At 40.1% G+C, this 26,358-nt stretch overlaps 3 protein-coding genes across 5 annotated transcripts; all 3 read left to right on the top strand.

Moving 5' to 3' along the window:
- The first annotated feature begins 596 nt into the window (after positions 1 to 596).
- On the top strand, positions 597 to 4,806 carry LOC122888227 (serine/arginine-rich splicing factor 1B-like). Its single transcript, XM_044222343.1, is given in 5 exon segments — positions 597 to 1,090; positions 2,031 to 2,111; positions 2,113 to 2,213; positions 2,313 to 2,485; positions 3,208 to 4,806. Coding segments are annotated over 5 exon segments (732 nt in total). The 5' UTR covers positions 597 to 896; the 3' UTR covers positions 3,391 to 4,806.
- A 6,494-nt stretch (positions 4,807 to 11,300) lies between these two features.
- dynll2b (dynein, light chain, LC8-type 2b) lies at positions 11,301 to 13,232 on the top strand. 3 transcript variants are annotated; one of them, XM_044222341.1, is made up of 3 exons: positions 11,301 to 11,456; positions 12,178 to 12,323; positions 12,432 to 13,232. In XM_044222341.1, exons 2-3 carry the CDS (start codon positions 12,192 to 12,194, stop codon positions 12,567 to 12,569), a joined length of 270 nt encoding a protein of 89 aa, XP_044078276.1. In that variant the 5' UTR covers positions 11,301 to 11,456; positions 12,178 to 12,191; the 3' UTR covers positions 12,570 to 13,232. The 3 variants fall into 3 exon arrangements, with proteins under 3 accessions (XP_044078276.1, XP_044078277.1, XP_044078275.1); XM_044222342.1 differs by lacking the exon at positions 11,301 to 11,456 and adding an exon at positions 11,512 to 11,533; XM_044222340.1 differs by lacking the exon at positions 11,301 to 11,456 and adding an exon at positions 11,552 to 11,603.
- Positions 13,233 to 15,451: 2,219 nt separating this feature from the next.
- LOC122888225 (zinc finger protein 502-like) lies at positions 15,452 to 24,625 on the top strand. Its single transcript, XM_044222339.1, has 3 exons — positions 15,452 to 15,776; positions 20,402 to 20,749; positions 22,564 to 24,625. The coding sequence occupies exons 1-3, from the start codon at positions 15,605 to 15,607 to the stop codon at positions 23,589 to 23,591; spliced, it is 1,548 nt and encodes a 515-aa protein (XP_044078274.1). The 5' UTR covers positions 15,452 to 15,604; the 3' UTR covers positions 23,592 to 24,625.
- The last annotated feature ends 1,733 nt before the right edge of the window (positions 24,626 to 26,358 follow it).

Below are 26,358 nucleotides of genomic sequence, written 5' to 3'. Positions count from 1 at the left end.
CAAAAGCAGGAATAATAGTGAAATTCATATGGATTCCAGCACGTATAGGGGTAGAGGGAAATTAATTGGCAGACAAATATGCAAAAGATGCAACTAAGAAAGTAATATGTAAGTAAGTAAATATGACAGTAAATTATAGTAAGGCTGAAGTTAAAAGCATAATCAAAGTAAAAATGAAAAAGAAATGGCAGGAAATTTGGAAAAGGGAAACCAAAGGTAGACATTATGGTGTAGTATCCAAAAGAAAGTAGGAGAAATGAGGGAAACCAGTAGAACAAAAAAAGAAGACATCTCGAGAAAGAGGTTTGGGAATAAGATAATAGGTAAACATGGGACTGGTATGTGTGAGTATTGTAATATACAGGAAACAGTAGAACGTGTAATTATCAATTGTCCTAGGTACTTGCAGGAAAGACAGATGCTAAAAAACAGACTGGGAAGAGATCGCACCAAGTGGAGTAAGTGGAATAAAGGAGTTACTTCAGCTGAACTGAGAGAGAGGATTTGGAAGACTATAGGGGAGGCGTAAGACCTCTCTTATCCACACTCCGTTTCAGAAGGTGGCGGTAATGCACCAAAAGCTGTTTGCCAACCGCCATAAATCCTCAGAAGAAGAAGAAAGAAATCACTGAAGAAGAACGCGTTGTTGGCGGAGGGCTTTGAGTCGCAGCGTGTAACTTTTAGCGTTTGTTAATTTGATTGTTGTTGTTGCATCCAGCACGAAGGATTTCAGCTGTAGCTAAATAGTTAACGTGTAATTCGCCGACAGTACGTTATATTCAGTGAGCTGCCCAAGCGTCATTTTATCGTGTGTTCGGCCGGAGGAGTCCTGTTAGCTAGCTTGCTAACGCTAACTTCCTTAACTGTTCACGTTAGCTAGCTAGTTTTGTGCTAACATGTCTGGCGAAAGTATCATTCGAGGACCATCAGGGAGTAACGACTGTCGGATATACGTGGGGAATCTCCCTCCTGACATCCGCTCAAAGGACGTTGAAGACTTGTTTTACAAATATGGAGCCATTCGTGATATTGATCTGAAAAACCGAAGAGGAGGACCACCATTTGCCTTCGTGCAGTTCGAGGACCCGAGGTGAGGGCTGTTGTAGACTGAATTAGTTTTAGATAGGTAGGGTGTGCCATATAAACATGTAAAGCTCAGTGCAAATTGGATTGGTTGGGCCCAAACCTGTTCTTAACAGACCCTTGCTGTGGCTATCAACTATCATTACAAAGTTCATAGTTTGACTAAGACCCTAAATAGGATTAGTCTTACAAAACATGTTAAAACACTGTCTTTCAGGGGCGCATGCTTTAAATAAGTTGTATCAAATTAGGTTATAACAATTAATAGTTTAATGGATAAAACTATGAATCCACAATTAAACAGTGGAAAAAGGTTTCCCAAATGGCTCCGTATTTACTCAAAAAAGAAAGGAAGGCAGCCGTTGACTGCAGGAAATTTAATATGCTCAACATTTGCACAAATACAGGCACTTGATAGCACGAATAATACACAAAGGCTCGGACTGGCAGCGACTTTGAATTGCAATATGTTTCAAATTTTGAATGTCTCAACAGTTTTCGGTGCCAAGCTTGAAACACATTTCCATCCAGAGTAGCTGCGAGTCCAAGCTGTTTTGTGTTCTTCGTGCCATGTGTGCCTGTGCACATATTGAGCTTATTAAATTCTCTCACTTTCCTGCATTCAACAGCTCCCCTTTCTTATATTTGTGTATATAGATAAACCTATATAATTAATTCTGCTATGCTTCTCATAAAGAGTCACTTTACCAAGCATGTTTCATGTTTTCCCCACTAAGTAGCTCAAAAATGTCCCTCATTGGGCCATACACTAATTCAGCAAGATACATTTTTCTCCCAGGTTTGGGAGGCCTGTAGTTGTAGGACATGTTTCGACCACAACAAACCAATTGCCTTAACTGATATCCGGGTTCCTTGACTACTAAAGCTGTGTGTGTTTTTATTTAGCTGATTCAAGTTTGATGATTGGTTACTGTTGGCTTTCACAGGGATTCTGAGGATGCCGTTTACGGGCGTGATGGTTATGACTACGATGGCTACCGCCTGCGCGTCGAGTTTCCTCGAAGTGGAAGGGGGTGGAGGAGGTGGTGGTGGTGGTGGAGCAATGGGACCCCCAAGGGGAAGGAATGGTCCCCCCTCCCGACGCTCAGAGTACAGGGTTGTTGTGTCAGGTGGGTGATGTGTTCCTCCCTCTGCAGGTTGTGTTTATCTCTTTACCTTTTTAAGTGTATAGATGAATGTACGATTCTCACGCCACCTTCTCCTGTCAGGCCTACCTCCCAGTGGAAGCTGGCAGGACCTGAAGGATCACATGCGAGATGCAGGTGATGTATGTTACGCTGATGTGTACCGTGATGGCACCGGGGTAGTGGAGTTTGTACGCAAAGAAGACATGACCTACGCTGTCCGTAAATTGGATAACACCAAGTTTCGCTCCCATGAGGTACGTAAAGGGTTACAGTCTCAAGCTAACTTAATAAGGAATAGCTCTGGGACTACATTTTGGGATCGAAGTTTTCTCAAATGAAGAAAGGGTGAAAATAACTTGGCAGTGAGTAAAGGCCAGTGTTAAATTTGAATGGCTATGTAATGTTGCTTTGCATCATAGTTCTGGCTATGCCTGTCATTCGTGGAGTGATGAAGACAGTGATGGTGGCATGTTAAGAATAATCTTCAAAGATTGGTTTATTTCAAGTGTTGGGTTTACTAATAGTTGAACATGATTTCAAGAAACAGGATAAACACAAACATGGAAAATATAATTGGCCTTTTCCGTCTCTGTAAAACAATAAGTCGTATTAATATGGTTCTTACATGGTGGCTATAGCGATATTCTCAGTCTGGTCATACTATGAAATCAGAGGTGCTATTAAAATAAATAAATAAATAAATACATTTTTTTTTTTTTTTTTTAAATGGATAAGCTGGTAATTAGAAATGGCCAATTAGAAGTTCAAGGTTCTGGATTGAGGGACTGGTCCATGTGTTACTTCTGCAACTGCATCTACAAGCACACTAAATGTAAAAATGCAGGTTGGAGCACTGATATGTTCCCCAAAGCATGTATTGTGACTGCAGGTATTTCCTTCTTCTGTCTACAGAGTCTCATGTAGCAACTTACACATGGTAATGGATACTTAGTTATGTGTGTGCATGTGTGTTTAGGGAGAGACGGCCTACATTCGTGTGAAGATGGACGGTCCTCGCAGCCCCAGTTATGGTCGTTCTCGCTCTCGTAGCCGAAGCCGCAGCCGAAGCAAGAGCGCGTCACGCAGCTACTCCCCACGTCGCAGCAGAGGGTCCCCACGTCCCCGTCGTTCAGGCTCTCGCTCTCGCTCCCGCACCTAGATTCACCTCAGTTAAAGCAACGGTGTGCTTCAGAGCCAGAGAGGAAATCTTCAATCACTTAACAAATCCTGTATACTTACCCCGGATCATCTCATGTGTTCCCCGTTTACACTGTCTTCCTGTGTGTTCCCTATTCCCCCACTTTTTTTGCAGTTTTCTTTTTAGTTGTCATTTTTGCAGACCAGATGAGTCTGGTCTGTGTACATGGCCCCTGTCATTCTTCCCTTTTTCCCCCTCTCGTCAATATTGTTTTTCTGCTAGCCATCTCTCCCCCTTCTCTTTGCTTTTCTTCTACTGATTGTCCTTGTTGTATGCTTTGTTTTGTTTAGTTTGGAAAGATTTTCCTTCTTTTAAGCATATACTACTGTCCTTTGACCTTCTTGTGTGTCTCTCTGTAGAGTTCAGAGGAACAGGATAGGATGGGAAGAGAGGAAACAGTTCATATTAAGATAAACAGGAGGAGGAGGAGTCAAATATGGCGCCAATGGTATGATGGCTGTGCCTTGTCAACTGTGAAATCTGCTTTATAAGGCTGTTCAGTTCTTTTTTTCTTTTTTTTTAACATACACTTGACAATAGAGTGCTGTTGTTGAATGTTTTCAGGTGTAACGAGTTCTGTATACCACTTTGTATTGGAGACCCAAGGCTTGTGTTTTTGCTCATCTCTTAGTATCCAAAGTAAATCTTAGTTTTTTTGGGGATTGATTATAGATGGTGTCCCTTATTTCTCTCAAAGTAAACTCCCTCTTAGATACAATTTATTGACTTTTAAAAAAAAAAAAAAGTATTTTCCGAAGGTGTGATTCTAACTTGCCTCCTTCTCTTTGGTTCTGCTGGTATTCTGAAGGTTTGGACTGGGCTCATTGTCTCGCCATTCCGGAGCCGGATCAGGATTCAGGATCAGATTAGGATTAGGCTTCAGGATGGATACATGGAGCAGGAGCATGGGAGCATTTTACCGGGAGAGGATCCTGACCCCCGGCCCTGTCCACATAACTCCATCAAAACCGGAAAAACATTGTAGTGAAATATTCAAACTAAATTGGCTTTCAAATAATCCAAATTATTTTTTTCCATTTTGTATGGGACCTCAGAGACACAATTACTGGTGGCACTGTGACAAGCGATTTATTTTTCAGATTTTTCTTTTTTTTTTAAATTATAAAAAAGAAGAGCAAAGCTCGGCTCAAAACCAGGAGGAGGGCTGGGAGGTGCAGGATGGATCCGCACGCTAAGGAGAGTGGTAAATAGTGGGCAACCATTAACAGTGGAGGAGGGAGGGAAGAGGGAGGACTGTGGTTTGTATCTTTTCCTAGGTCAGTCTTTTCCTGAGGAGGATGATTTCTGATTTTCTTAAGTATAATCTCCAGTATCTTAAAGCTTTATTCTCTTTTAATAAAACTTTCAATAACTTGATACATTTGTGTTTTTCTTTCTGTGTATTTCTAATACCACAGAGGGTTGGGCACGAAAACATGCAACACCTGTACACATGCACAACACGTGCTTGGTATATTTGTATATAGCTTGTATATAATACCAGTTTCTGGAGGACTCAGTGCCTGGTGATGGTTTCAGTTTGCTGTTTTTGTTTAATGTTTCTACCAGTACAACGTAAAGTATAGCTGAGTAGGTGCTTTTTGTTACTATTCTTAAGTGTCAGTGCCTGTATAGGTGCAGTCACTGTAAAAACAACTAAATAGAGGTTTGCCTGCATCTAAATTGTACTGAAATACATTATTTAAGTAAGACCCTTTTAAGTAAATGTACTGCAAATTAATAACTTTTGAATTATCTATTTTTATGACTGTATCTCCTAAATTGCTTCACCCAACTCTGAGGCTGACATAAACATGAACCAAAGAAAAAGTCAAGTATTTGAAGGCACCGCTTTACGCCCTGCTGTACACAACGTGATGACGTGGGCTAGGGTATCTGTAATTGGTCACTTGAGCTAACCATTGAGTGTTGAAAGCCTCAGTTCCCGTTAACGTCTCTGTAAACATCCGTGCAGTTAAAAGACTACGACCATTAAAAAGAACTTTTGTTGAAGTTCAAACCATTGTTTGTATGCTTCGTTAGCCTGCTTGGTCGGTGGGCTAGCTGACTGTCACCTTTGTTTTGTGCCAACATGTCTGGCGGAGGTGTCATTCGAGGTCCAGCAGGGAGTAACGACTGTTGGATATAAGTGGGGATTCTCCCCCCTGACATCCGCACCACCACCGCATGTGGAGGACGTGTTTTTATTAATTTGGAGTCATTCATTCGGGACATTGATCTGAAAAACCGAGTGTCCGTGGAGTTCAAGGAGCCGAGGTGAGCTGCAGGGCCCACATTTAAAGTTATCTCACTTGTTTCAGAGTTAAACCAAAACCTGTTCTCAGATTAAACACTGGAAACGCTGAGGTTGCTGCCCGCTAAATTATCTTTTTAAACAGCTCACAGAAAGCAAAGTGCGGTCGTTTTCATGTTATAGCTAGTACATACAATACCTGGTTCAATTCATCATATTGAAAATTTAATAAAGTGACACACGCCTCTGTACACTACATACATTACATATGGTAGCACTTCCAACAGTTTTATTTATATTTATTTATATATATATATATATATATATATTATTTATATATATATGTGTGTGTGTATGTATGTATAATATATGGCAGAACTGAAGAGAAAAGAGATCAAAAGGCACCAGGTTTACAGCAGTCAAGTGTCTGTGCCTATTTAATTTAATTTTTATAATTGTAATTGTATTTATTTTTATGTAATTGGTAATTCATAGTCCACTGCATTTAAGATGTCTTTGGTAAACCTTCGGCAATATGCAGTTTCGTATTTAATGTCAGTTTCAATAGATTTTGTTTTATGGGTGAAGAACATTATTTGTGTCCAAGTTGACGCTTTTTCTTTGCTGAGGTTTTGATACCAATACCAAGTCAAATGCCTTTGTTGTGCCCTCTTTTTTATTATTTAATTCACACATATATACACATAAACACTTTTTTTAAAAACAAAAAACTCTGGTCAGTTGCAAGGTCCTTGTTAGGTGGTTGTTGGTAGTAGAGCTAGACTGATAAACCAACAATCAACAATCAAGTCAATATATCGGCTGATGTTAGGCTGATAGTTTATCGCCTATATATTGACGTCAGCATACATGGCGGCTGATATGTAACAACACATGTCAGTACAGAAATTTAGAAACCGTGTCACCATTGCATTTATCCAGACTTGTGCCAGTCCCAAGTCTGGATAAATGCAGAGGGTTGTGTCAGGAAGGGCATCCGACGTAAAACACATGCCAAATTAAAAATGCGAATCGTGAAAATGACTTCCATACCGGATCGGTCGGGGCCCGGGTTAACAACGACCACCGCCGGTGCTGTTGACCTGCAGGGTACCGGTGGAAATTGGACTACTGTTGGTCAAAGACGAAGAAGGAGAGGAGGAAGGTGTGTTCGTAGGATGGATGTAGTGAGAGAGGACATGAAGTTAATTGGTGTGAGTGAAGAGGATGCAGAGGACAGGGTTAGATGGAGGCACATGATTCGCTGTGGCGACCCCTGAAAGGGAACAGCCGAAAGGAAAAGAAGTCACCGTAGTTTGCCCGCTAGAGAGCACTGCTAAGTTTATTTTTCAGCTGCAAAATGTCCCGCTCAGTACATAATGTCACATTTCTTTAATAACTAAATATAAGGGATATAAAAGATGTTTCTCTTTATGACAGGTGTTTTTATATACTGTGTGTGTGTGTGTGTGTATATGTACGTGTATATGTATCCTTTGGGCTCTTAGCAGGCAACTCACCTCACCATATCGCTGATGCTCGGTAGGCTGGTACCAAGGATCTTCTGAGCGGGTGCTGCAGGGCCCTCCGGTCCTGGGCCGTACACATCCCATGCCAGTTTGTGATGTTTCCAGTCAGGGTGCTTTCTATTGCTCCTCTGTAAAAGTTAACAACAACTTGGAAGGGAATTTTGCCTTCTTAAGTTTCCTTAAGAAATACAGCCGTTTCTGAGCTTTTACCTATATAGCCTCCATGGACCGTTTTTTGTTTGCTTTGTTATTTGTTTCTCTTGTGTGTTCCTGTTTCCCCAGTTTTCTGTGGTGATTTTTATTTTACTTGTTTCCTTTTCACCCCAAATGATCAACATGCCTTTTCTGCTAACCTTGTCTCCCCCCTCTGTGTACTTTTCCTCCTCTGATTACAGGGAGTGTTGAAGGGAATGGTACTTTTTGATGAAATTCATCATTGTATGCTTTATATTGTAGTTGTTATTTTTTGGGGGTGGTATGGTTATATATTTTTCTCAGTCTTGCATTTACTGTTGTACTACTGTTGACCCTCTCGTGTGTCTCTGTAGTGTTCAGAGGAGCAGGACAGGATGGGAACAGATGAAAAGGAAACAAGTTCATATTAAGATAAACAGGAGGAGGAGTCAAATCTGGCACCAATGGTATAATGGTTGTGGCCTCTCACAACTCTGAAATCTGCATTAAATAAGGTTTAGATTAATTTTTTACTCTGAATATATGCTTGAAAATAGCTGAGTACTGTTTTTGTTTTGTTATGCTATTGTTGCTGTGCTTGTGTGTGCTCCCATTATATTATAAGTACCAGCAAGGTTACAGAAGGCTGTCTTCTGTCAGTAGCCCTTAAAACCCAGTGGTTCTTCACACTGGTCCTGCAGTTTTTTCTGATGTGTTTGGTCAGGACAGGATCAGTTAACTGTGTATAGTTTTCATTTAGTTTTCTGTTTGGAAATCCAATGGTCATTGGTGTTTTTGCTTTTGCTCATCTCTTAATATCCAAAGTAATTGCTAGTTTTTTGGGGGGGATTGAATGTAGACAGTGGTCCTTGTTTTTCTCGAAGTAAACCCCCTCTTAGATACATTTATTGACTTTTAAAATATATATGTTTTCCGATCAGATTAGGATTTGGCTTCAGGATGGATATATGGAGCAGGAGCATGGGAGCGTTTTACCGGGAGAGGATCCTGACCCCTGGCCCTGTCCACATAACTCCATCAAAACCCAAACAGTAAAAGAAAATGTTTCTTTTTGTGTGGGACCTCAGAGATGCAACCACTGATGGCATCCTGATGAGTGATTGTTTTTCAGATTACTTTTTTAGGCACAAAGCTAGGATCAAAACCAGGAGGAGGGCTGGGAGGTGCAGGATGGATCAACGCACGTAAGGAGAGTGGTAAATAGTGGGCAACCATTAACAGTGGAGGAGGGAAGACTGGGAGGCCACAAAGAAATGTGTTTTTTTCCTCTTAGGTCAGTCTTTTGCTTCAGAAGATGAGTTTTGATTTTGCTAAGTATAATCTCCAGAGCTTTGTTCTCTTCAATAAAAGTTGAATTCATGTTATTGTGTCTTTCTTTTTTTTATTAACTTTTTGTTGTAGGAAAATTTATACATTAAGTCAAATAAATTTTATTTATATAGCCCAATATCACAAATTTGCCTCAGGGGGCTTTACAGTCTTTACAGCATAAGACACCCTCTATCTATGGAAGAGGACAGAATACACAAACACACAAAGAGGCAAAACTCAAGCCCACCGTTCACACAGATAGGTGAAAGCACACAAACACAGAGGGAGAGAGAGAGAGAGAGAGGAGTGCCTTTCTGGTGTTCCTGTAGGCATTAAAGTAGAAAGAAATCCCAACAGGACAATAATATTGTTGATGCGTGAGGAGGAAATATTTTTATGTGTCTCCCACCACCAGTACTAACACAGACAACCCCTCTTCCTTGCATTTTTATTTTAACACAGGAAACCTGACTGTAACTGTCAGCTCTATAAATTAATCCTCACCCATTACTACCCCAAATTTAATCCTAATTGTAACCTAGACCATATACCCGAGCCTTGACCCCAAAGTAATCCCTTCTGACATGTTTTAAGACATAGAAATACTCTGCTTGGAACAGTCATTTATGTCTGCTAAGGTTTTTCCACAAAGAAGTTCAATTACATCATCTACTCCTTCCCCCTTATTGAAATATCCAGAAGCTATTTATACGCAAATATAGACAAAAGGTGTCTCCTACTTCACTGTAAAGCAAAATATAGTGGTGTGCAAAAGTGTTTGTTCCCTTCCTGATTTCTTATTTTTTTGTATGTTTGTCACACTTAAATGTTTCAGATCATCAAACAAATTGAAATATTAGTCAAAGATAACACAAGTAAACACAAAATGCAGTTTTTAAATGAAGGTTGTTATTATTAAGGGAAAACAAAATCCAAACCTACATGGCCCTGTGTGAAATAGTGATTGCCCCCTAAACCTAATAACTGGTTGGGCCACCCTTAGCAGCAACAACTGCAATCAAGCGTTTGCGATAACTTGCAAGGAGTCTTTTACAGCGCTGTGGAGGAATTTTGGCCCACTCATCTTTGCAGAATTGTTGTAATTCAGCCACGTTGGAGGGTTTTCGAGCATGAACTGCCTTTTTAAGGTCACGCCACAGCATCTCAATAGGATTCAGGTCAGGACTTTGACTAGGCCACTCCAAAGTCTTCGTTTTGTTCTTCTTCAGCCATTCAGAGGTGGACTTGCTGGTGTGTTTTGGATCATTGTCCTGCTGCAGAACCCAAGTTCGCTTCAGCTTGAGGTCTTGAACAGATGGCCGGACATTCTCCTTCAGGAGTTTTTGGTAGACAGCAGAATTCATAGGTCCATTTGTCACAGCAAGTCTTCCAGGTCCTGAAGCAGCAAAACAGCCCCAGACCATCACACTACCACCACCATATTTTACTGTTGGTATGATGTTCTTTTTCTGAAATGCGGTGTTACTTTTACACAAGATGTAATGGGACACACACCTTCCAAAAAGTTCAACTTTTGTCCACAGAGTATTTTCCCAAAAGTCTTGGGGATCATCAAGACTTTTATTTATATATTTAAATATATTTTATTTATATTTAAATTTGTTTGATGATCTGAAACGTTTAAGTGTGACAAACATGCAAAAAAATTGCACAAATTGCATACTGGACTTCGACTGGCATGCTTGTACCTACAGGTCTTTAACGTGAACACAGAGAAACGTTCCCCCTTCATCTAAGTGAAGTAACAATAAGCAGAACACATTTTTGAGCCAAAGAGGACTTTAAAATAAGTGAAGAGCAGCCAAATTGACCTCACGTTGCATAAAATCTTATTCTTAGTTTAAATTGTGCGTGTTTTCAGAGGTAAACTTAGCTTTCATTACGTTTTTTCCCCTAGGTTTTCAGAGGTGCCCCGAAAGACTTTCGAGTCATAAACAGTGACGGCTGGTGAAAAATTTTCTAGGTAGGGCTGTGCCACATCCAGTCAGTACGATTTAATGCGAAAAACGTGAATGTATCTATTTTATTCCAACATAAAATAAAGCAGTAAGTAAGGCCTTGATAAACACATCAGGACATCTTATTTTGGTCACTCACACAGGCGAATTCAGTGTAATAGAAAACATGTAATGGAAAATGTTTATTTCTTGAGATGCCCCTGTGGACCTTGTTTTGTTGGGAAAACCAACAGGGAGGTACAGATCAGGATAAGAAAACGTGAGTGCATGGCAGCAGTACAGAGGTATTCCCCTCTCAGCTTTTTCTAAGTTGTCCCTCTGCATCTCCATGACGTCATCATGCTGCATTGAAAATCCAGAAAAGGATTTATGTTATTTAGGGGGTTTTCTTACGCATATTCAGTTTGTGCCTTGCCTCCCCTGTTTGGGTCTAATCTAGATCTTAATACGTTGCAACCTCTCTAAGTTACACAGACCTATACCATCGATCAACCCGATCATCTGGATCGATCACTCCCCTGAGGAGATGGGAGGCGGGGAGGGTTGAAAACGGTGCATTCTGGGTTGAAATAAGATGCGGGCACTGTCCGCAAGTGAAAATCGCCGTCACCAGGGTGGAGGCTTCACTCCAGCCAATCAGACAGTGGATGTGATACGGAGGGCGGAGCAGAGACGCACGCTTTCCTTGCATAAATGAAAGAAAAACTGTGCAGCTGCCCGTATTAACGCCTCTAAACATTATAACTTCGCTGTGAGCCGGTAAGATTGAATTGCGTGTCTGATAGTGAGCACCGCTGTGTGTATTATTGCTAATGCAACCTGTGCGCTGTCAGCAGGTGAGGGTGAATACTGAGGCTTCCGTTGCTGGCATGCTAATCTCGCCTGAGCCTCTTAGTCCTGAGAAAGGTGTATGAATGCGCCTTCTACTTTATTTTTCATTGTTGTCTGCAAACCTGACAGCTTGAGTTGAATTATAGGAGTAACTTGTTGTTGGATATGTGCAGAAATGGTTAAGTGTTACTTCGCTGGCAGCAGTAAAGTTATAATGCTGTCAGCTGCACAGTGCAGGTGCATCTTTTTCAATAATGTTGCCGAGGTATGTACCCTATGTCAGCACCCTTCTGATTACCACATTACTGAGTGGTTTCTATATCTGCACTAAGTATGATCCAGTGTCACTGTACATCTTGAGTTATCCAGATGACTTCCTGCTTCATGAGGCCTCCTATTAAATCAATTGGATAAGGTGCCAGTCTCATTTAGCTCTAATTTGTAAATCATGTAAATGATCAATTCAAAATGCAAATAAGTAGACTCATAACTACAGCCAGTGACTGTTTTCTATAAGAAAATGGTAGCAGCAGTATTGTGGTCATGGAAATTCAACAACAAGGCTCAGTGTTTGCCCGAGCGGGACGGGAGGAACTAGTAAGAACTATGTGGAAGATGTCTCTGAAACATGACTTTTTCTCCCATGCAGTCAAGAAAGCCAACATGTCTGACAAGAAGGCAGTGATAAAGAATGCTGACATGTCTGATGAAATGCAGCAGGATGCAGTGGACTGTGCCATGCAGGCTATGGAGAAGTACAACATTGAGAAGGATATCGCAGCCTACGTCAAAAAGGTGCATTAGATCAATATTAAATTGGTGCAAATATATGTGACTTTTTTAATTTTTTTGGAACCTGTTGTGACTTAACTATGATTATGTTAATTGTTTTCTCCCCTGCAGGAGTTTGACAAGAAGTACAACCCCACATGGCATTGCATTGTTGGGAGAAACTTTGGCAGCTACGTGACGCACGAGACGAAGCATTTCATCTACTTCTATCTGGGCCAGGTGGCCATTCTACTGTTCAAGTCAGGCTGAAATCCAAACACGCCCTCCTAAAACTACTTTTAATTCAGCCCTTATTACTTCTGTGCCATGCTGTACATTTGCTACCACCTTTCTGCAGACATGCTTACCTTTATTATTGTTATTGTTTGCCACCTACAGCACCACCACCACCGTCGGTGGATGGCGCTTTAGTCATGTCTGGACCGCTGATGTGCTGTTGATAGAAAATGCCAATGTAAAACAACTCCCCGGTGCCAGCTCTCAGTCACCATTTGCTCATCTGACAGACAAACCATGATTCATAATTTCTGGATATTACTTTTGCTGTGCATTGTTGCACGGTCCTTGTACATTGTTTCATATGAGTATGTTGTATAATAACTTATTTTTCATGGAATTAAAATGAGCAACAAAGTTTTTGTTGAAATGCCTTTAATTTTCAGTGTCGACTGAGATTGAATAAAAATGCCAAGACTGTTGCTTACACTTAATAAAAACAATTACCTACTAAGAGATTTAAGGTTTTGTACATGCTTGAACATTCCTGTTTCCACTTCAGTTGTGAAGATTCACAATGTTACTGTTGTACATCTCTGGAATGTAATTTAATGTGCAGTTTGGTATTGTGATATTTTCAACATGTTGAGCACAAAACAACTTTGAGGAAATTTGAGTAAATTGGTTCAAATTGTGTGTCTGCGTGCCTTGAATTTGCTTCACTTGCATGTACAACAACCACGTCTTTATATCTTGTTGGGCAAACAAGTCAGATTTTCTTCAGAATGGTTTCTTACATACTCAGGGCCGTTTCCAGAGGGGAGGGGACGTACTGCTCTGTCAGAACAGGCAGACGTGGACTTAGAACGATGTCAGAATCTCTGCTCCTGTCCACAAAATAATAACGGCTGAGGAAAATTGAGACTTAAAAATTCAACCCTGGTGGAAGGCTTTTGAAGTTAATTGTAGTTTCTAAAACTGTTGTATTGACCAGGATTAGTTTGTTAGAAGTCCTCAGCGAAACATGAACTGGGGACATCCAGCAGAGGGAAGTATAATATTAGCTCAACAGTATAATTTCAAGGCATGTGAGTATTTTTATCCTACTTTATACCATGCTGCCTTACAAAGGCAGAGAGCAGTAACTTAGAAAAGCTGAAGTTGAGAGAAAAAAGGCTTTAAGTTTTTTTTTTTCAAGCTGACAGGGTAAACTAACATATGGATAGGATGTCATTCCTTTATTTTATGTCTTTTGTAGTTATTTTAACATTACAAAATAACATTGTACTCATCAAAGTCATCGATAATATCGGGACACAGTGACATCGACGCAATATACAAGCATGTGAGTGGGAAACAAGGTTCTGAGCTCTCTCTAGTGGAGCAAATTTAAAGTTTTAAAGTTAAACGAAACCAAAACTACTGTTCAATTGATTGAAATGCACTCTGTTTCTCACTTGACTGTCTTATTCACACAATCTGCTCCATATACTTAAATATTGAAGTGAAATCCGTAAACTAAACATATTCATCTCCATCCAGTAGTGGAGACAAAGTGTGAATGTTTTGTGTTCCAGTTTCTTCCTCAGAGTTTCCTGCTGGTCCTGTCATTGGAGCTGTTGTAGGACTGCTGCTCCTGGCACTCTGCATCTGGAGAAGGAACAATAATAGCGAGGAAGAAATATGTCTTTACTCCTCATGAAGCCATTTCCCCACCACTGTTGGATTTAACATGCGGGTTCAACTCAAGGATAATATGTCAAAAAAAAACAAAAACAAACAAACAAACATTTATTCTGAAAGGATATATGGTTTTGAAAAAAAGTGTTGTTCAGTAACTTTACTGCCAAAAGAACACATTGCAACAGAGATGCTGTGTGTACTAAGTTAGAGTTGCTCTCCTACCTTTAAATTCAAAGCAGAAATATCTCAAATTTTGAGAACTTTCTTCAAAACATGCAAAAGTGTTTTATTTGTGTCCTGTAATAAATTCTGATTAAACTCTTAATACTGTAATCTCTCATCTGTATTTCAGGATTCAGACCTGCAAACAGTAAGTTTTCCTTTATGACAAATAAAATAATTTCATTTTATTGTTTAATTATTAAGAATTTAATGTGTCTGGTATTATTTGCTTGTGAACATTAGTAATCAGTCATTCATGTCCAGTCCTGTCTCTCATATGATTACTGATCATTTCAAATTAAATGTCACTTTATTTTCTGCTTCTAGTTTAGGACTCTTCATTGTCATTGAACAAAAATTCAGCTCCTAACTGATCACAGTGAGAACTTTGTTCTTTCAACTATGCTGTGCACATAACAGTACATTGGCGTAATATACAATGTTCATCCTGTATTTCACATGCAACTGTTTATAATTCACAAAGTCATTCTGCATAAGAAATAATTTACTCAGTCCATCCAGTAGATCTACAGGATGCAGAAGGCCCTGGTGTTTTATCTTATTAGTCCGTGCACACATTTGATGCCTGTTAGATCACAAATCAATAGTGAAACTAAATTAAATAAATGAATGGAACACTTTTACAAGTAAAAGTCCTGCATCCAAAATCCTACTCCTACTGTAAAAGTACAGAAGTGTTATCAGCAAATGTACTTAAAGTATCAAAAGTAAAAGTACTCGTTCTGAAGAAAAATATCCCTGTGACTGATATATTATTACAGGTGGATTCTGCTTAAATAATGTGAATACTTTTTCCACCAATGCTTATTTGTCTTTCATGCAAAAGCATTATCTGCGAAGTAACAAAAACCGTATCTGTCAGTTAAAAGTAGAAAAGAGTACCAAAGCCAGGTAGATGTACATCCTTGCTACTGATATTAAACACACAAGTTTGGAATAAATGCCGTCATTTTAAAGCGGAACGAAAAGCTCCCGCACTTCCGCTGTCGGAACTTAACAGTGTGACATCCAGCGGAAGTAAATACAAACGCTAGTAGCGTTATCTGCGTGCATGTATTCAATTAGCTGAAAGACGATATTGTAGCTAATAATTTAATTGTAGTAGTAGCGCAGGTAATAATTTCATTTGTAATTAGGCAACAATGTCTTCGGTCGAGTATTTGAGAGCGTTTGTCAACGAGCGATTAACTGCTGCTGCTGAAGAAATATTCGGAGTTTTAAAAAATGCTATCATCGAGTACGAGGAAGAGATCGATCGTCAGCGCAGACTGCTGGATATCTTTTGGAAACCCGTAATACAGTTACAAAGGATAGGTATGTGAAATTTCATTATTTTAATAACAAAACAGAGGAAGTCGATTTATATATCATCCAAATTGTTTAAATAGATTCCAGTGGTGGAAAGTAAACAAGTACATTTACTCAAGTACATCAATTTTGATCTACTTGTACTTTACTTGAATATTTCCATTTTATGCAACTTTATACTTATACTCCACTACATTTCAGAGACACATATTGTAGTTTACAGATTTAGTTTACAGATATAGTTGCTAGTTGCTAGTTGGGGCCTCTTGAGATATTTCAGATGTCTATGAGTGGTTGGCAGTTCCACCTCACTGTATATAAAATAGTTAGAAACAAGCGCAACATTCAACATCCACCAGGTACTACAGTAAAATGCTAATTACGCATTGATGCATCAGTATTAACAATCTAACAATGTCCTATATAATAGTAATAATAATAATCAGTCACAGGGGCAACACAAGTACTTTTACTTTGCACATTTTGCTGATAATACTTCTGTACTTTTACTTAAGTAGGATTTTGAATTCAATTTTTTTTTTTTATATAGAGCCAATTCATAACAGAAGTTATCTCACTGCACTTTTCCTATAGAGCAGGTCTAGACTGCACTCCCTACAATATTACCCACAGAGACCCAACAAATCCCAACATGAGCAAGCACTTGGCGACAGTGGCAAGGAAAAACTTCCTTTAAGAGGCAGAAACCTCGGGCGGCACAATACAAATTCCACCTAGAATTTTAAAATAGTAATGTAATGGTAGTGGTAATATTAATATTTATAAAATAATAATAATAGGATTTATCATGATAGGAATAATAATGCTAATAATAGTAATAAGACTAATAATAACAATTGTAGCAGCGGCCGTTGATCGGGGGGCAGCAGGTGGCTCACAATCACAGATCCAGACTCTGCAGCTCTGGAGGCAGAAATACCTGCTGAAAGCCACATAAGGAGAGAGATGAGAAAGCATAAAACTACGGGAGAGAGAAGATGATGAGTTAGTAACATGCATTAATGGGATAAAAATGCATACAGATGGAGAGGGAGAGGAGCTCAGTGCATCATGGGAAGTCTCCTGGCAGTCTAGGCCTATAGCAGTATAACTAAGGGATGGTTCAGGACTCACCCAAGCGAGCCCTAACTATAAGCTTTATCAAAGAGGAAAGTCTTAAACCTACTCTTAAATGTGAAGATGGTGTATGCCTCCCGAACCCAAACTGGGACCTGATTCCACAGGAGAGGAGGTTGATAACTGAAGGCTCTGGCTCCCGTTCTACTTTTGGAGACTCTAGGAACCACCAGTAACCCTGCATCCTGGGAGCGCAGTGTTTTAGTGGGGTAATAAGGTACTATGAGCTCTTTAAGATACAATGGTGCCCGACTATTAAGAGCTTTGCAGGTGAGGAGAAGGATTTTAAATTCTATTCTGGATTTTACAGGGAGCCAGTGCAGAGAAGCTAATATTGGAGAAATATGATCTCTTTTCCTAGTTCTTGTCAGTACACGTGCCGCAGCATTCTGGATCAACTGGAGAGTCTTAAGGGATTTATTCAGGCAGCCCGATAATAAGGAATTGCAATAATCCAGCCTAGAAGTAACAAATGCATGGACTAGTTTTTTGGCATCATTTTGAGACAGAATGTTCCTGATTTTTGCAATGTTACGTAGGTGACAGAAGGCAGTCCTTGAAGTTTGTTTCATGTGGGAGTTAAAGGATAAATCCTGATCAAAGATAACTCCGAGGTTCCTTACGGTGCTGCTGGAGGCCAGGGCAATGCTATCTAGAGCAACTATATCTTTAGATAATGTGTCTCAGAGGTGTTTGGGACCAAGTACATTAGCTTCAGTTTTGTCAGAGTTTAACATCAGAAAATTGCAGGTCATCCAGGGTTTTATGTCCTTTACATGCTTGAAGTTTAGCTAATTGATTAGTTTCATCTGGCTTGATCGATTGGGCATCATCCGCATAACAATGAAAGTTTATGGAGTGTTTCCTAATAATATTGCCTAAAGGAAGCATATATAAGGTGAATAGAATCGGTCCAAGCACAGAACCTTGTGGAACTCCGTGACTAACTTTGGCGTGCACGGAGGACTCACCGTTAACATGTACAAACTGAGATTGATCTGATAGATAGGATTTAAACCAGCTTAGTGTTGTTTCTTTAATGCCAATTAAATGTTCCATTCTCTGTAATAGGATGTTATGGTCAATGGTGTCGAATGCAGCACTAAGATCTAACAAGACCATTGTCTGATGCAATTAAAAGGTTATTTGTAATAGTCACCAGTGCTGTCTCTGTGCTATGATGCACTCTAAATCCTGACTGAAAATCCTCAAATAAACTTGTTATTTAGAAAGTCACACAACTGATTGGCGACTGCTTTCTCAAGGATCTTAGAGAGAAAGGGAAGGTTAGATATACAGTGGTGTGCAAAAGTGTTTGCCCCCTTCCTGATTTCTTTTTTTTTTTTTTTGCATGTTTGTCACACTTAAATGTTTCAGATCATCAAACAAATTTAAATATTAGTCAAAGATAACACAAGTAAACACAAAATGCAGTTTTTAAATGAAGGTTGTTATTATGAGTCTTTTACTGCGCTGTAGAGGAATTTTGGCCCACTTATCTTTGCAGAATTGTTGTAATTCAGCCACATTGGAGGGTTTTCGAGCATGAACTGCCTTTTTAAGGTCATGCCACAGCATCTCAATAGGATTCAGGTCAGGACTTTGACTAGGCCACTCCAAAGTCTTCATTTTGATCTTCAGCCATTCAGAGACCCCACAACAACATCCAAAGAACAGCAGGCCTCACTTGCCTCAGTTAAGGTCAGTGTTCATGACTCCACCATAAGAAAGAGACTGCAAGGCAGAGTTCCAAGACGAAAACCACTGCTGAGCAAAAAGAACATTGAGGCTCGTCTCATTTGCCAGAAAACATCTTGATGATCCCCAAGACTTTTGGGAAAATACTCTGTGGACTGACGAGACAAAAGTTGAACTTTTTGGAAGGTGTGTGTCCCATTACATCTGGCGTAAAAGTAACACCGCATTTCAGAAAATGAACATCATACCAACAATAAAATATGGTGGTGGTAGTGTGATGGTCTGGGGCTGTTTTGCTGCTTCAGGACCTGGAAGACTTGCTGTGATATATGGAACCATGAATTCTGCTGTCTACCAAAAACTCCTGAAGGAGAATGTCTGACCATCTGTTCGTGACCTCAAGCTGAAGCGAACTTGGGTTCTGCAGCAGGACAATGATCCAAAACACACCAGCAAGTCCACCTCTGAATGGCTGAAGAAGAACAAAATGAAGACTTTGGAGTGGCCTAGTCAAAGTCCTGACCTGAATCCTATTGAGATGCTGTGGCGTGACCTTAAAAAGGCAGTTCATGCTCGAAAACCCTCCAACGTGGCTGAATTACAACAATTCTGCAAAGATGAGTGGGCCAAAATTCCTCCACAGTGCTGTAAAAGACTCCTTGCAAGTTATCGCAAACGCTTGATTGCAGTTGTTGCTGCTAAGGGTGGCCCAACCAGTTATTAAGGTTTAGGGGGCAATCACTTTTTCACACAGGGCCATGTAGGTTTGGATTTTGTTTTCCCTTAATAATAACAACCTTCATGTAAAAACTGCATTTTGTGTTTACTTGTGTTATCTTTGACTAATATTTAAATTTGTTTGATGATCTGAAACATTTAAGTGTGACAAACATGCAAAAAAATAAGAAATCAGGAAGGGGACAAACACTTTTGCACACCACTGTAGGTCTATAGTTGGCTAAAACCCCTGGATCAAGAGGGGGCTTTTTAAGAAGAGGTTTAATTACAGCTATTTTAAAAGACTGTGGGACATAGCATGTTAATAAAGACAGACTGATCATATACAGTAAAGAAGTGCCAACTAAGGGTAAAACTTCTTTAAGCAGCCTAGTTGGAATGGTGTCTAAGAGACAGATTGATGGCTTAGATGAAGAGATCGTTGAAGTTAGTTGAAGAAGGTCGACAGGAGCAAAGCAGTCTAAATATATATCAGGTTTTATAGCTGTTTCTAAGGTTCCTGTGTTTGAAGATAAATCGGTACTAGTTGAGGGCAGGATGTGATGAATTTTTTTCTCTAATAGTTAAAGTTTTATCATTATAGAAGCTCATGAAGTCGTTACTTCTGAGGGCTATAGGAATATATAGCTCAATAGAGCTGTGACTCTCTGTCAGCCTGGCTACAGTGCTGAAATGAAACCTGAGGTTCTTTTTGTTTTCCTCTATTAATGATGAGTAGTAGGCTGCTCTGGCACCGCGGAGGGCTTTCCTATATGATTTAAGACTGTCTTGCCAGGCTAAACAAGATTCTTCCAGATTGTTGGAACGCCATTTCCTTTCAAGTTTTCACAATGTTTGCTTTAATTTGTGGGTTTTGGGGTTATACCATGGAGCGAAGACTTTTACTTCTAATGCAGTATTTTTACACTGCTGTATTGGTACTTTTACTTAAGTAAAGAATCTAAATACTTCTTCCACCACTGATTGATACTGGTACTAATTTGCTCACATGTCTGCAGTTCTTCTTTAACGTTACCGTCACAATAGTATCCTGTTCCTTTTGTTCTCTGTCCCTCCAGAGCTCCCACAGCAACATGTCTGTACGGAGGAGGAGGTTCTCGCTGACCAGCAGCTCTGTATTCAGGAGAGGAACTCCAGTCTGGACCAAGAGGAGCCAGAGGCTCCACAAATTAAAGAGGAACAGGAGGAACTCTACACCAGTCAGGAGGGAGAGCAGCTTGTACTGAAACAGGAGACTGATACCGTCATGCTGACTGCTACTTATGAGGATAGTGAGCACAGTGGACCAGAACCAAAAAGTGACCACCAGCTCGTCTCTTACAACTCTCATGTAGCTGAGAGCCAAGATCAGAAAGGAGGCAATCATGGAGACTCAGTACTGAAATCTTATATAATAATCCACACAGGTGAGAAGCCATATACTTGCAAAACATGTGGGAGAGCTTTCAAACAGAGAAGTAACTTGACAGTTCACATGAGAACCCACACTGGTGAAAAGCCATATACTTGCAAAACATGTGGGAGAGCTTTCAGACAGACAGGTGCCTTGAAAGCCCACATGGTATCCCACACAGGTGAGAAGCCGTACCTTTGCAAGACATGCGGAAAAAGATTCATTGAGAATTCAACATTGAAAAAGCATATGAGAACCCACACGGGTGAGAAGCCGTATACTTGCAAAACATGTGGGAGAGCTTTCAGGCGTAAATCTCACTTGACAGTCCACATGAGAACCCACACTGGTGAGAAGCCGTACCTTTGCAAGACATGCGGGAAAAGATACTCTGATGCATTTCAATTGGCAAGGCACATAAGATTGCATACAGGCAAGTAGTCTTGAAAATTAGGTGGGAGACGATTCCATTCGAGTGGTTTATTGTCAAAAAACACAAGAACTCACAGAAGGGAGGAGCCACATAATTGCAGCACTTCTGTGAGAGAAGTTTTACTCAAATCACATACTTGAAAAACACCCGAGGATCAATATACACGGGAGAAACCATCGAGCTGAAACTCCTGTGGACACGTAATGAATGAAATACACTTCTGCAGTAGCTACATCTCCGTAACTGAAGGTAAAATGATTTCCATAAAGACGAGATCTCGATATCTTAGTGTAAAGTCCCACCCCCATATGACTGTATTACTTATATTTCTGTTATCTGTAATCAATCTCCCAAATCGAGGAAAGATGTTAGTTTGACAGTGAGTGCACAGTAATGACTGTTAAAGTAATGGTGTGATGTGGATGGTTGTTGGTTTTGCCAAATATCTGTTCATGAAGCATCTCGGAATCACTTTTAAAGTTTACAAGGATGTAAAATCCACGCACCTCAAGTAGTATTCGATAGTTCTATACGAAGCCTGCTACATATCTTTGCAAGAAATCTGATTTTATTTGTTCAGTGTGTAGCAATAAATTGTAAACTTTTTTGCATTCAGTTTGCTTTCGTATCTCATTCTTATGTTGCGCTCTGACACCCCTAGACCGGGGTGTAACACTACCAGACACTGTCTCTCGCAGCTGTTACCCTCATGGGCTGCAGATAGAGGGCTTTTGCACAAGGCGAAATTTTGCTCAGATATTTCTCAAGTGATGCTACTAGGCAGAGGGGTAAATTGCCTCAAGATTGTATTTAGCTCGGTCTTCTTAACGGACTGAATGTCGATGGTTATATTGTTTAGACTTAGCCAAGTCTGACAGCAATTCAAAGCCCATGTTGTTTGCCTTACAGTGTTAGCTTCATTTTTGGTCTTCTCTGTCTAAGTCTGCTGATATCATACGCGCACACCTGGAGGTTTGCGCTGAAGTATACAGGCTTCTTTCCTTTCCTTCGTCCTCTTCTGACGACCATTCATAATTTAAATCAAATGTAATTTGTGGAAATATGTTCCTCTTTGTGGTGCAAAGCTTGTTACAATCTAAGATAGATAGCATAATAACCGTTAATGTAGCCTAATTAATGGTTATTAGAACGCCTGTAAAGCGGAGAGTGATACATGTATAGTTAAAAGTCCAATGCTGTTGTACTGTATATCAGCACTCATGGAATGCCTCTTGTCCAATCAAATTACTTGGTCGCAACTAACTGTTGTATAATTGTATATAATCCAAATTGTTTAAATAGATACTGGTACTGATTTGCTTGCATGTCTGCAGTTCTTCTTTAACGTTACCGTCACAGTAGTATCCTGTTCCTTTTGTTCTCTGTCCCTCCAGAGCTCCCACAGCAACATGTCTGTACGGAGGAGGAGGTTCTCGCTGACCAGCAGCTCTGTATTCAGGAGAGGAACTCCAGTCTGGACCAAGAGGAGCCAGAGTCTCCCCAGATTAAAGAGGAACAGGAGGAACTCTGCACCAGTCAGGAGGGAGAGCAGCTTGTACTGAAACAGGAGACTGATACCGTCATGCTGACTGCTACTTATGAGGATAGTGAGCACAGTGGACCAGAACCAAAAAGTGACCACCAGCTCGTCTCTTACAACTCTCATGTAGCTGAGAGCCAACATCAGAAAGGAGGCAATCATGGAGACTCAGTACTGAAATCTCATATAATAATCCACACAGGTGAGAAGCCAAATACTTGCAAAACGTGTGGGAGAGCTTTCAGACAGAGAAGTGACTTGACAGTCCACATGAGAACCCACACTGGTGAAAAGCCATATACTTGCAAAACATGTGGGAGAGCTTTCAGACAGACAGGTTCCTTGAAAGCCCACATGAGAACCCACACTGGTGAGAAGCCATATACTTGCAAAACATGTGGGAGAGCTTTCAGACAGACAGGTTCCTTGAAAGCCCACATGGTAACCCACACTGGTGAAAAGCCATATACTTGCAAAATATGTGGGAGAGCTTTCAGACAGACAGGTTCCTTGAAAGCCCACATGAGAACCCACACTGGTGAAAAGCCATATACTTGCAAAATATGTGGGAGAGCTTTTACACAGACAGGTGCCTTGAAAGCCCACATGGGAACCCACACAGGTGAGAAGCCGTACCTTTGCAAGACATGCGGGAAAAGATTCATTGATAATTCAACACTGAAAAAGCATATGAGAACCCACACGGGTGAGAAGCCGTATACTTGCAAAACATGTGGGAGAGCTTTCAGACATAGTGGTGATTTGACAGTCCACATGAGAACCCACACTGGTGAGAAGCCGTACCTTTGCAAGACGTGCGGGAAAAGATACTCTGATGCGTCTCAGTTGGCAAGGCACATAAGATTGCATACAGGCAAGTAGTCTTGTATTTGAAAATTAGGTGGGAGACGATTCCGTTCGAGTGGTTTATTGTCAAAAAACACAAGAACTCACAGAAGAGAGGAGCCACATTATTGCAGCACAGGATCAATATACACGGGAGAAACCATCGAGCTGAAACTCCTGTGGACACGTAATGAATGAAATACACTTCTGCAGTAGCTACATCTCCGTAACTGAAGGTAAAATGATTTCCATAAAGACGAGATCTCGATATCTTAGTGTAAAGTCCCACCCCCATATGACTATTACTTATATTTCTGTTAGCAACAGTATTTATTTGAAACAATCGTAATCTCCTAAATCGAGGAAAGATGTTAGTTTGACAGTGAGTGCACAGTAATGACTGTTAAAGTAATGGTGTGATGTAAATGGTTGTTGGTTTTGCCAAATGTCTGTTCATGAAGCATCTCGGAATCATTTTTAGTTTAAAGTTTACAAGGATTTAAAATCCACGCACCTCAAGTAGTATTCGATAGTTCTATACGAAGCCTGCTACATATCTTTGCAAGAAATCTGATTTTACTTTTGAGGGTTACTAACATCACTGTTACATCACTTATATTGCCATATAAAAAGTCCTATTAAATGTGAATGTGTCTCCTTTTTGCTATTTTTATACACTACCTCACTTATGTGTCTGACCAACAGACTAAATCCCAAATCTGGCCGTTATTGCTTGATAAATGACTTAAAAGATGAACTGATTATCCTAATAGTTGCTGGTTAATGCCAATTAATCTTAAAGAATACCATGGAGACTCTGTATCAACTAGAAATGCAGAGCCAAAACCACAGAAGAGACATCATAAAAGCAATAGTCACTAACAATGTAACCCTACCATGATAAAGATTCACTGTAATACTTGCACAGGTCAAAAGGCTTTAAAATGTGACACATGGGATGGTTTTTAAGCATAAGTCAAGATTGCAGAGACACCTGAGCATCCGTATGCATGAGAAGCCATATTCTTGCAAAACATGGGAGAGGTTCAGTAAAAAGATGTTTAAACTCACAGTTTTGTAATGGGTGCGTCTTTGTATTTAAACACATTAGTGTGTTTGAGCAACAGCATTTCTCAGAACAATCACAATCTTGGGAATCTGTGTTTCATAGTGAGTGCACAGTAGTGGCTGAAATCCAAACATGCCCTCCTAAGACTAATTGTAATTCAGCCCTTATTACTTCTGTGCCACGCTGTACATTTGCTACCACCTTTCTGCAGACATGCTTACCTTATTATTGTTATTGTTTGCCACCTACAGCACCACCACCGTGGTGGTGGATGGCGCTTTAGTCATGTCTGGACCGGTGATGTGCTGTTGATAGAAAATGCCAATGTAAAACTACCCCATGTACCCTCTGTCAGAACAGGCAGACATGTGGACTTAGAACGTGTCAGAATCTCTGCTCCTGTCCACAAAATAACTGCTGAGAAAATTGAGACTTAAAAATTCAACCCTGGTGGAAGGCTTTTGAAGTTAATTGTAGTTTCTAAAACTGTTGTATTGACCATGATTAGTTTGTTAGAAGTCCTCAGCGAAACATGAACTGGGGACATCCAGCAGAGGGAAGTATAATATTAGCTCAACAGTATACTTGCAAGGTACGTGAGTATTTTTATGCTACTTTATACTATACTGTCCTACTTTGGCTTCTTAACTCAATTGGTAATTCAATATGCAAAGTGGCAATGCAATCCTCAGTTCACTTTGACTTATTTTTTTAAAATTTAAATGAAAGCTCAATCAAATGCATTTCATGTTGCCATGGTTTTTTGGTCTCTATTCAAATGGAAATTCATTTTGCAATTGGCAATTCAATGTGCCAGCGAAACAGCGCCCCCAGTCTATTGCATTTACATTTACTTGTCACCATGCTTTATTTGGTGTCAAAATTTAAATGGCTATGCAATATGTCAGTCCTCTCATCAAGGCGGGTCTTCAGTTAGGACGTGACTTTCTCGTTCAGTGATTGGGCAACAGCCGGCACTTCACTTCAACCATATATGCCAACACTGTTCTTGATGGGTAAGTTGCTTTGTACCTCAGATAAAGTCTGTATGTTCAACCCATAGACTGTATATGTATGTATGATGGACGACAGGTCTCCACTTCCTCCCACTGTACAAAAACGAAGTGAAGTTGAGTTTTGCATCCCTCCTGTTAATACAGTTATGATTTACGGTTACCTTCCAGGAAGACCAAAAGTCTGACGGAAACCTAATAAAGTTGTTCTTTGTTTGTTCATACACAGGGCTGATGAAAGAACTGTATTGTCCAAAAAAGAGATGGACACATTGGCCATGCTTATGGTGGCCTATTTGAAGTAGACATAGAAATTATAATACATTTTCATATATGTTCAGCTCTGTACCTGGTAAAATATGTTGCAGCTTTTCAGACAGAAATGAGAATCAGCAAATGGGGCAAAAACCTTTTGAATACACTTTAAAATCATCTTAGGTGACTCTCCTCTCACACCTCTCTTTGTTATAAAACTGTTCAATAAACAAATGCTTTCAAAAAAATGAAGAATATTACATTTATTCGAACAAAGGCAGTTTATAGGTACAATGATATTTGTTTTCTGGCATTTTAAAAATACCCGATGAGGTTAAGACTGTGCACTTGTGTCAGAGACTCATGGGAGGTGCATGATGCTAGAAGACAACAGCTGCCCCAGCTTTGTTAAAGAGATGATTCTCTGCTGTGTGCCTGACTGCTGTCCAGGTGAGAGGACAGCTGA

The sequence above is a fragment of the Siniperca chuatsi genome, linkage group LG14 (assembly GCF_020085105.1).
Source record: "Siniperca chuatsi isolate FFG_IHB_CAS linkage group LG14, ASM2008510v1, whole genome shotgun sequence".
Lineage (NCBI taxonomy): Eukaryota > Metazoa > Chordata > Actinopteri > Centrarchiformes > Sinipercidae > Siniperca > Siniperca chuatsi.
The sequence above is the reverse complement of the archived record's forward strand: the minus strand, read 5'-3'. Positions and strand labels throughout refer to the sequence as shown.